Raw genomic sequence first — 11,230 nt, 5'->3', positions numbered from 1 at the left:
TTCTTAAAATTTAAATCTAGTTGAAGGTCATCTCTAACTTTTCTTATTGCGTCCAAGAATGTCGATTTTGTCTTGTCGAATTGTACCATAAAATTGTGAAGAATTCAAGATGCAATAAATGTTTCCTTACGCATAATTGGTTCCAAAGATATAACATCATCTTTAACTTCATCATGAACATTGTTTTTTCCGATTGTATCCACAATTTCTTCTAATCTTTAGACCTCAGTCCAACAGGTTATTGACATCCATTTTATTGTGGTAACCGAGATCATTAATCATGACCTCAAATTCATGAATGACATTTTCACAAGTAGGTTCATTCAAATTCTTTGAAATTGCATCCCTCAAATGAATTTTATTATGTCGAAAACAATTTTATTATCTCTCGTGAATATTTGTCGTCCAAACAGGAGTGCAAAATTGATAACATCCAAAACATTATCTTTATTGGATCAGTTTATCCCACTTCATAAACTTTTAATATCCTACGATAAAATATGTTCGATAATACATCTTGAAAACTCTTATTATCACAACATCATAAGGTTGAAATTAGTAACATATATGATTTTAATGTATTCGTTATACTTTATGCATAATATTTTTTTTATGCGAAATCAATGACTATGATACAAAAATTAATAAGATGCAATGATTTTGATATAATTAAAATTAATCTTCTTCAAATTTAAGATTATTTTTTAAATTAATAAATATTAATTTATTGATTAATTAATACCTAATAATAAAATTTCATAATTTTACCTATATTAATTTATAGAGGTTTTGTGTAAAAGATATCCAATTAGACCATTAATGGAAAAAGGGATTAAACTGAAAATAACATAACTTTTTAGGCTAAAAACATAGCACAAATAACCAACACAAGTGAGCTAAACTCATTCACTGAAGTTCCCGTACCTCACCTTCTCCGTCGCCGGTTTCTCCGCCGAAGGTTAGTCATACTACTGTGCCGCCGTCACCGGTTCTTTTTTTGTTTTTGTTTTTGTTTCCTTTACTTGTTGCTTTCCGATCATGCAATGCTGTAGTCTACTGTAACATAAATCTAGTTTTCTCCATTTTTTGCTCATTGTGTGCACTCTTTAGCAGCTCAAAAGCACAGGTGAAGTCCCAATTTATCTGTTGTTATCATTCTAAAATTGTTTCAGAAACCATGCAGATTTTACCCTAGTAATTGGAAGTTTTCCTAATCGGATTGTTTTAGGTTATTCGGTGTTTCCTTTTTCTTATCTAAATTTACTCCTATATTACTGTTGTTGTCTCTGTGAAATCTTTATGCATTTTGTATTGTTTGACTCTCGGAAAATGCTTGTGAAGGAAGTTGATTGAAATATGGGGCATTTGGTAGGTTGATTTTCAGATGTTGCCCAAAACCTAGGGGGAAGGATGGATATATGTATGATTCATTACGAATTTAAGTTTTATCTAAACAATTTAATTTGTAAGTATAATTTGAATGGTTCTAAAAGGTTTTACCTCCTCTTTTCTTAAGTTCAATTTGTGCTGGGTGTTATGCTTTTTCCTTGACCTGAGGGTCTATTGGATAAAACCTCTTCATCTCCAAATGCTGGGTGTTATACTTTTCTTAAGGTTTGCGTTCATTACGGATTTACGTTTTATCTACTTGACAAAGTAATTTGTAAGTTAAATGAGACTGGTTCTAAAAGGTTTTTTTTTGGAAAGCAGTAACTTAGACTGGTTCTAAAAGGTTTTGCCCCCCTCTTCTCGTAAGTTACCAATTTGTGCTGGGTGTTGTGCTTTTTTTTTTAGCAGAGTGTATAGGGAAAAACCTCTCTACCTCCAAAGGCAGGGGTAAGGTTTGGGTACACACTACCCTTCCCAGACCCTACTTCTGAGATTACATTGGATATGTTGTTGTTACCAACTCATGCTGGGCATAAACACTTACCTGCAGTTGGCTTCTAAAGTGATTCGATTCTTTTAAAAATTTATTTCCTTGTCAGTGAAACTCTGTTTCACCATTCTGCTCTGACGGTCAGTTTAGCTAATAAGGAGTTGCTGTTGTTTGACTCTCAGAAAATGCTTGTAAAGGAAGCTGATTGAAATATGAGGCATTTGGTAGGTTGATTTTCACATGTTGCCTAAAACCTAGGGGAAGGATGGATATGTATATTATTCATTACGGATTTAGGTTTATCTACTTGACAATGTAATTTGTAAGTATAATCAGACTGGTTCTAAAAGGTTTTGCCCCCCTCTTTTCTTAAGTTACCAATTTGTGCTGGGTGTTATGCTTTTTTCTTGAGCAGAATGTCTATCGAAAAAAACCTCTCTACCTCCTAAGGTAGGGGTAATGTTTGGGTACACTGTACACGCTACCCTTCCCAGACCCTACTTTTGACATTACATTGGATATGTTGTTGTTACCAACTCATGCTGGGCATAAACAGTTACCTGCAGTTGGCTTCTAAAGTGATTCAATTCTTTTAAAAGTTTATTTCCTTGTCAGTGGAACTCTGTTTCACCATTCTGCTCCGACAGTCAGTTTAGCTAATAAGGAGTTGCTGCTATTAGTTATGTTGCTCGAACTCTTCAAAAATGCCAACGGGTGCATGTCGGATTCGCCAAAAGTAGTGTATTTTTGAAGAATCCGAGATGGTGTGACATCAAAAGTGAAGAGTCCGCACAACTAAGGGCCTATTACTGATATTCACTTATCATTTTAATCTTTAGAAGAGTTTCAAATTGGTATAAATATTTCTATTAGAGTTAGAGGAGGGTTTGTAATATTTTATTAATGATGACGTTGCGACAGCCTGATTGCTGCATTCTCGTAGGAGCTGATACAGTCTATCTGACGGTAGTGAACTTGTGTAGACTGATACTGCTAAATAAGAACACAACACGCAAATCCTTATTTGGTGTACCCTTCTGTCTCTTTTGGCTCCCTACCTTTTGCATCTTAATGTTTGTGACTTTGTGGGTATTAGAAATCTTCTCCTAATGGATAATTTTAGTAGATGTGCACTGCATTTCTTGCGGTTGTGGTATATGAAATTCAAAACTTCTTCTTGAACTTCCGTACTAGTACTGCAGTGACTGCATGGTTTCTTTGTAAGGCCCCATATTTCCCTTGATAAAGCTAGCTGTGTTTTGATTTATGACAGGTCATATAAAATGTTTTTGAAATCTCAATTGTCATGGAACGTGATAATCCCTGCTGAGAACCTTGACGTTGAAGGTTTAATGCTTCAGAAGGCAATTGTTATTCGCCTCCTGGATGACTTCGCTTCGAAGAAGGCCTCCAAAAGTCTTGGTTACTTTATGGCTGTTACTACATTGGAGAGGATTGGGGAAGGGAAAGTTCGAGAACACACTGGTGATGTGCTTTTCCCTGTCGAGTTCAGCTGCATTACCTTCAAGATATTCCGTGGAGAGATTTTGGATGGGGTTGTTGAAAAGATCTTGAAGCATGGTGTCTTCTTGAGATGTGGCCCCACAGACAAGGTATATCTCTCTCATCAGAAGATGGCTGACTATAAGTATGTGCCTGGAGAAAATCCCATCTTTATGAATGAGAAGATGTCAAGAATTGAGAAAGACACTGTGGTGCGTTTCATCGTGGTTGGAGCAAGGTATGTGGAAGCGGAGAAGGAATTCCAAGCAGTTGTGAGCTTGGAGGGTGATTACCTCGGGCCCATCTCACAAAATGCTGTTTAGATTTCGGTTAATCACCATTGTTGGTTCATTTCAGACATAGACCAGTGATATGTGAAGCTAACTTCTGTAGCTATATCTGTATTTAGTACTGTTTTGACTTTTTCTTTTGTTGTTGCTGACCCTCTGTTTAGCGTCTTTGGTTCCTTGAACCTCTTGTTAAGGTGATAAACCTTTCCAACAAAATACCATTCTGAAGTGTCTAGTTCTCTTGACTGATTTCTCTCTATGTGAACTCTTTTATTATGTGTTGAAAATGTTGTGATCAGTCGTTCAATGATAGAAATTTTGGTGCATGGTGTTTATTATTTGGTCAGTGGTTCTTGATTTAATGTATTGTGATTCTAATTGATTTGTTCGTTTGGATAACCAAATGTAAGTCTTATGAACTTCTGGTTGCATATGTGAATCTTCTGAATATATTTTTCCGAGGATGGCCCTATGAATACATACTAGGGCCAACTTGTTTGTGTAACATGAACATGTTTGGTCATATGTGCATTAAGAAGCAACTTTCGGATTTATACAATTCTGGTGCTTTAGTTAAGTTGATTTTAGATTTTTTGGGTGTCTGTTGTCCTTTTTAACAACATGAGACATGTCAAAGATCCCAGCTGAAGAAAGAGTGCAAGTGGAAGTGGAAAATTTCATGAGTGTCTCTGTGAAAACATTATTATTACTGGCATGAAATTCATAAAAAAGAACATCATGTTTGAGCGTGCAGAAGATGTAATATGTCTTTTGTTATTGTTGTTGGAAAGATGATACTGTTCATCTTTTCTCCCTTCGTCCAGTTTTACTTGTCACTCGGTGCACTATTGAGACAAAGGAGTACTAGTAGGAAACACTTGTATGTATATTTTTTGGGGGAAAATGTCAAATGTTCATATATCACATCTAGATGGAGTTTCTAATCATACCAACTCTTCACTTCTTTAATGAATAAGATTTGAATTATACACGTAACACGTTGATGATATTGTAAAACTTATTATTGAAATTTAGCATGTTATAGCAGATTGTCTATTATGTTGGCAAGTAGAATGATAAAATCAAAACGTTGTTACCGCCCAAAAGTGATGCATTGACATTAAATTAAGTCAACATATTAGGTGCACTATATTTCTTAAGTTAGTTAGGGAAGGTTAGAGTTTGAAAAAATGGCACCAAAAATATGTCTTTGACTTGTGTTCAAGTGTTAACAGCTAATTTCCAAGTGGGGGTTCTAAAGTGTTATTAATGTTTAGCTGAAAAGAAGAGGCAATGGTAGAGTTGCATGGTTTGAGAATTATTTTTATCGAAAAATTATATCGTATATATAAATACACTATACGTCTTTATATAAAATTATTGAATCTTCTTTAACTGGAAACATCAAATGCAATGCAAAGGTAAAATTTCTGTCTTGGCTAGTTACTAAACAAAGATTGGACCATGAAGGGGTCCTAAACCTAGTGACAACGGCACATAAATCGAAAGATAACTAAATAGTTTTCATTAAAAATTTATATTGTATACGTAAAATATTTAGTTGAAAAATTTCTAACTTTGCCAATACGATAAAAAAGTGGAACCTTAAATGTCTATCTGTCTCTGCTTTTGGGCAGTTATGCAAGTGGGGAAAAGGGAATGATTTAAGTAAGTGTAACTTTTGTAAAGGTTCTTTCTGTGTTGTAGGGGACTGGGGTAGGGTGGGGTGGGGTGGGGTGGGGGACCCTGGCTTAGAAGTAGAAGGTATAATGGGTTCTTGTGAATGTGTGTGAAAAGTGAATTGACAAATCATGATACTTCATTATTATTATAAGACCTCCTTTTTCTTGTGGTGGCCAAAAACTATATATTATAATAATCCATTCAACCTAATAAATACATAAAGAAAATGACTACAAGATTGATGTATTTGATTTGAGGTGTATTCATTCCGTTATCAACTTTTATACATTCATTTAACAAGATTCTAATTTTACTTGACCACATATCATTTTCCATTTGTTTTATCTAATGTTTATCAAGTGCCAAAAAAAAAATAAATTCATTTTTTCAGTTGAATTACGTCTTTATAAGTGTTATATTTAAACTATGTTTTATTTTTATTACTATTTTGAATTATCATGACTTAAAAGGATTAAGAATTGCCGATTTGATATTTATTAATGCACATGTATTTTACGCTCGTAAATTTGCTAAAGCTAACTTGCAAGAAAAGAAAGTATGATCCATCATGCTCTTTACTTGAAGATGAAGCAAAAAAATAATTATTCTTTTTCCTAGACACCATAATATATGTTCATTTTTCATACATTTAGTGAGATATAGAAAAGTGTTCTTCTAAAGCTACTTTCAAGAAAGAAACATGCCTTTCCAGTGTTTTAGCTACCTGCACAAAAAGATGACCTACTATGTGCTGGTTTTTAACTTTGTACTTATTATCTTGCCCCTTGGGAACCTAAAACTTATACTCCCTCCCAATTTACGCATCGTATTTCCTTTTTAGTCTGTCTCAAAAAGATCGTTTTTTTCTATATTTCGTATTTTTTTTCAATTTAAAAGACATGTTTAAGCCCGTGTCAATCAAATTGATATGAAGGGCGTATGCTGAGTAATGTCAACATCATGCCTATAGCAAGGTCTGAATCAGAGTAATGATCGAACAATGACGCTTACTTGATTGATGTACTTAAGAAATAAAGTTGCACATTGACTAACGACTATAACTTTTAGCACGATGGTAAGCGTTTGATCGTAAGAGAGTACTACTTACATCATTTGTTTAATTATGTAAGCTTCTCATAAAAGATTAAAATGAGAAGTTGCTCTAATACAGAAAGGTCTCATTTTTCTCAGAATGGACAAAAAATATAGTACCTTGTAAAATGAAAGAGAAGGAATAAAGAAGAGTTTTGAGTGCTGACACTAGCCCCATGGTAGGGAAAGTGGAGGCCACCACCTAATTAAAAAGAATTTCCCCTCTGGTCATTTTGGTCTCTATCTCATCAAATATATTACCATGCCTACAGTAACTACAGACAAGAAATGATAAAAACTTTTATTATGATATTGATATGTTGGTTTAGGCATGCTATGTGTTAAATAAAATGTCAAACTTGGAATTTTAATTTTATAAATCTTGATCTTTAAAAAGTGTATTTTTATATGTTAACATAAAGTTTGGATCAAAGTTACTGAATTCTGTCAAAGTTAACTCGGATTCTGGCTACACTATATATATAATTCTCTCTCTTTTAGTAATAACTTGACTTTCAATCTCTTCTTTTCCTTATGAATTTGCAGATTTCAAAACCTATGGCTATGGCTATTTTTCTCTTTCTTCTTTATGCTTATGTAGGAATTGTGTCTGCATTGCCTCATCCAGACAAGATCATTAAATTGCCTGGACAACCTCCAGTGGGGTTTCAACAATTTTCAGGATATGTTACTGTTGATGATAAGAAGCAAAGATCTCTTTTTTACTATTTTGTTGAAGCTGAAATAGATCCAGCTTCAAAGCCTTTAGTTTTGTGGTTGAATGGAGGTATACAATTTCAAGACATTTTTGTTTTTGGGGTGTTCTTTTTCTTGAAAAAGTTTCGATCTTTTTTGAGTATTTGCAATTTGTATATGCAGGACCTGGATGTTCTTCACTTGGGGTTGGTGCATTTTCTGAAAATGGACCATTTAGACCAAGAGGAGAAGGTCTTGTCATAAATGAACACAGTTGGAACAAAGGTGATGTAACATTTTTTTCAAGAAAATTTTCCCATTTTTTTCTTCTGGTAACTGTATAGGAAGTAGAAAATGATTGTGTTTTCTTGAAATATTTGCAGAGGCAAACATGTTGTATTTGGAAAGCCCAATTGGAGTTGGCTTCTCTTATTCATCTGATACTTCTTCCTATGAGACAGTAAATGATGAAATAACAGGTATTATTGCCACTCCCGAGCTATGTTGCTTAGACAGACTCTTTGAAAACGTTACTGGTACATGTCGGATCCTTCAAAAGTAGTGCAGTTTTTGAGTAACCGGCATCAGTTTTGGAGAGTCCGAGCAACATAGCTGCAAAGAATTAATTCAACATGCATTCCAACTATTGGTTCATTTTCTAAAAAGCTTGTTCCTTTTCATCTTTTCTTTTTTTTGACTTTTATGATGAGCTTGTGATTGCTGGTCTTCAGCAGTATAATAGTAACTTACAACTTAATGGAAAGGAAAAGCAAGTCCTCTTTATTGTTTATGTGGATTCTGCAAAACTTTCGGATTTTTTTATCCTTGTTTGTTTGTCCTAATTGAACTTAGCCTTTTTGACTTTTAAAATTTCTTGCTTTATGCTTAAAGCTGTTATCTTTTTTTGTATTCTTAAGCCAGGGACAATGTTGTTTTCTTACTCCGCTGGTTCCATAAATTTCCACAGTACAGAAAAAGCAATTTGTTTCTAACTGGCGAAAGTTATGCAGGTAAGATTGTTCCTTATATGTGCCATAGATGGTAAATTATTTGGTATTTTATGTCTTCTGTTCTTGGTTAATCACATTTTGGCTTGTTTAATTACAGGACATTATGTACCTCAACTAGCTAAGCTCATGATGGCATTTAACAAGAAGCAGCAGCTATTCAATCTAAAAGGAATTGCTGTAAGTTTATCCTTAAGTTGCAGATCACATGTAGTTCTTTGTTGCTTATATGCATTGTGTTTGCTGTTACATGTTATTGAGATATTTAGAAGAAAACTTCTGTTTAATCCCTTCTTTCAATTTTTCGTTTCATTGCAGCTAGGTAATCCAGTTCTGGAATTCGCTACTGATTTTAATTCGAGGGCAGAGTACTTCTGGTCTCATGGTCTAATATCAGATCCTACATACAGAATGTTTAGTTCTGCTTGTAATTATTCTCGATATGTTAGCGAGTACTACAGGGACACTGTTTCACCAATCTGTTTGAGAGTCATGAGTTTAGTGAGTAGAGAAACCAGTAAGTTTGTGGACAAGTATGATGTTACCCTTGATGTTTGTATTTCCTCTGTGCTCTCCCAGTCCAAGATTATAAGTCCTCAAGTAAGTGTACTTCCTCCGTTTGTTTGTCGGGCTTCTTTCGTGTTCTTATTCGGTTAAATTGACTATCTAAAGTGATACTAATATCCAGGAAAATTCCGAGAAGTTAGATGTATGTGTGGAAGATGAAGTTGTAAATTACTTGAACCGAAAAGATGTGAAAAGGGCTCTTCATGCTGAGCTTGTTGGAGTACACAGATGGTCTGTTTGCAGCAGGTAAGCGCTCTTGCTTTGCTAAAACGATCAACAGCCGAATAGCATAGTGACAAAGAAAAAGTATTCACACAATGAGGTCATAAGTTAATCTGTAACCTGGAAAAATGGTAACTAGATTGCTATCATATGAGTGTATATAACTTGAATCCGTAGCAGAATATGAAGCGTATCAATCCACTGGTTTCAACTTAGCAGGCATATTAATAATCACCAACTTCTGGTCTCCTATGTTACTCGGACTCCCCAAAAGTGCTACTGCGCCTGTGTTGGATCCTCCAAAAAAAACACTACTTATGGAGGACCAATGTGCACCTGGCGATATTCTTAAAGAGTTAGAATAACATATCTAGTCTTGAGTTTTTTATTGACCATTGCCTCTGGTATAATAACTTGCAAGTTCACAACTCCCTAAATAACAGATAATTCTCATTGCTTCTACAGTATTTTGGACTATCAACTGCTTGACATAGAGATACCAACCATCTCCATAATAGGAACGCTTATCAAAGAAAGAATTCCAGTCTTAATATATAGGTACAAATGCAGCTACATCTAATGTCTCTTCATGCACTTAATTCCTCATGTGAACCTGGCAATTCGTTTGACGTCTAACACCAATGCTCTTGAAACTCTTTACAAACAGCGGGGATCAAGATTCTGTCGTTCCACTGATTGGAAGCCGAGCAACTGTTCAACAACTAGCAAGGCAGATGCAGCTGAACACAACTGTCCCCTATAGAGTTTGGTTTGCAGGACAACAGGTAATATATGTACATGGATTTTAAACTTATACATCCACTAACGGTGCAATTTAAAATTCATTAGAAGGCTGCAATTACGTTGTTAATGTATAGAAGTTAAACAGTCTTATTTAATCGAGTCCAATTTGCTGTTTTTCAGGCAAAAGTTCATTTCATTTTTCGTTTTTTGCTGTGTTAGGTTGGTGGATGGACACATGTTTATGATAATATCCTCTCCTTTGCGACGATTAGAGGTGCTTCTCATGAGGCTCCTTTCTCACAGCCAGAGAGATCACTTGTGTTATTCAAGTCATTTCTTGAAGGCAAGCCACTCCCTGAAGTTTTCTGATAAGACACCATAATGTAAATAGCTCTGTCACCTCACCATTAAATGTCAAAGGATCTTTCTTTCTTTTGTTTTGGCTTTTCTTCTTCATTTTTTGTTTATCCCAAAGATGAAATCCAAGAAGATTAGAAGTATCAAGTGTTAGTTAAGAGCCTAATTTGTGTTTAGAATAGCTGTTTACATGAACTTGATCAACAAATTCAATAACTATTTGTTCACTAGTTTACATTTGACAGACTTTACTAGTGAAGTTTAAATGAATTTGAGGGACAGCCTTTACACTACCTAATACTATGCAGGCTTATCAAACAACGCTTTCTAGCTTTCTTCGAGATTTGATTCAGACTATTCGTTACAATATTACCTTCTTAAAACATGTACAAGTGGTGAAAAAGAATGTTTATTAGCCTGTCTAAGCCATGGTAGGCCAAGTTATCAAGTATCTACACTAGTGAAAAATAGTCGTGATGTGCATAAGTTGGCTCTCCACCATAATTAGGCATAATACATAAATGTGTCCTTTAACTTGACTTCAAATTACATTTATGGAGAAAAGACATAAAGCACCACTGAAGTTATTTCGAATTTTTAAAAAGACACTTTAACTTAGCGGACATCCTATTACCCCCTTAAACAATTTTAAAGTGTTATAAATACTCCATTTTTTAACCATCCTCACTTGCAAGAAAAGAAGTTCAATCGCGCACCAATTATAATCTGCCACGTATTAATTTTTATTTTTATTTTTCTTATTTTATCAATTTCATTTTCTTTTTCTTTTTCTCTTTATTCTTCTTTCTTTTTCTTTCTTTCTTCTTCTTCTTCATTACCCTCCTCTGTTCTCTTTCTTCTTCTTCTTCATAACCAAATTCTCCACGTACTGCCATTTTCGTCAATTCACTTTTGATTAGTCAACGGAGATCTGAACTTGATATTACTAGTTTGAAATTTTTTTGAGATGTGTCAATTTAATGAGTTATTTTCTATTAAAGCATCTATTATAAATAGTTTTTTGTGATTCTATTTGTCAATAATAATTTTTCCGAAACTCTAATTCATATTATTAAAGCATCATTGAGGAAGATGATGAGGTAAATTTGTGTTAATAATATTTGATCTGCCATTAATTAAGTTTAACACATTTGAGGCAATTGTAACCCAATTTGAGGAAGATGATGAGG

The 11,230-nt window shown here is 34.3% G+C and overlaps 2 protein-coding genes across 2 annotated transcripts; both read left to right on the top strand.

Moving 5' to 3' along the window:
- Positions 1-827: 827 nt before the first annotated feature.
- LOC107012367 (DNA-directed RNA polymerase V subunit 7) lies at positions 828-3,998 on the top strand. Its single transcript, XM_015212192.2, has 2 exons — positions 828-958; positions 3,153-3,998. Exon 2 carries the CDS (start codon positions 3,163-3,165, stop codon positions 3,703-3,705), a length of 543 nt encoding a protein of 180 aa, XP_015067678.1. The 5' UTR covers positions 828-958; positions 3,153-3,162; the 3' UTR covers positions 3,706-3,998.
- A 2,580-nt stretch (positions 3,999-6,578) lies between these two features.
- Positions 6,579-10,333, top strand: LOC107012212 (serine carboxypeptidase-like 45). Its single transcript, XM_015211989.2, has 10 exons — positions 6,579-7,234; positions 7,327-7,428; positions 7,527-7,622; positions 8,061-8,153; positions 8,251-8,330; positions 8,469-8,750; positions 8,839-8,963; positions 9,405-9,497; positions 9,607-9,724; positions 9,903-10,333. The coding sequence occupies exons 1-10, from the start codon at positions 6,982-6,984 to the stop codon at positions 10,050-10,052; spliced, it is 1,392 nt and encodes a 463-aa protein (XP_015067475.1). The 5' UTR covers positions 6,579-6,981; the 3' UTR covers positions 10,053-10,333.
- Positions 10,334-11,230: the final 897 nt, after the last annotated feature.

The sequence above is a fragment of the Solanum pennellii genome, chromosome 3 (genome assembly GCF_001406875.1).
Source record: "Solanum pennellii chromosome 3, SPENNV200".
In the NCBI taxonomy this organism is placed as follows: domain Eukaryota; kingdom Viridiplantae; phylum Streptophyta; class Magnoliopsida; order Solanales; family Solanaceae; genus Solanum; species Solanum pennellii.
This window is presented reverse-complemented; position numbering and strand designations above follow the sequence as displayed.

What these genes read in the sequence shown, in the direction of transcription:
- LOC107012367 (XM_015212192.2), top strand. Translation starts at nt 3,163, where the DNA reads ATGTTTTTGAAATCTCAATTGTCATGGAACGTGATAATCCCTGCTGAG.
- LOC107012212 (XM_015211989.2), top strand. Translation starts at nt 6,982, where the DNA reads ATGAATTTGCAGATTTCAAAACCTATGGCTATGGCTATTTTTCTCTTT. An exon ending in AACTGGCGAAAGTTATGCAG is followed by an intron (nt 8,154 to 8,250) that starts GTAAGATTGTTC and finishes GTTTAATTACAG; the next exon opens with GACATTATGTACCTCAACTA. An exon ending in CCAAGATTATAAGTCCTCAA is followed by an intron (nt 8,751 to 8,838) that starts GTAAGTGTACTT and finishes ACTAATATCCAG; the next exon opens with GAAAATTCCGAGAAGTTAGA.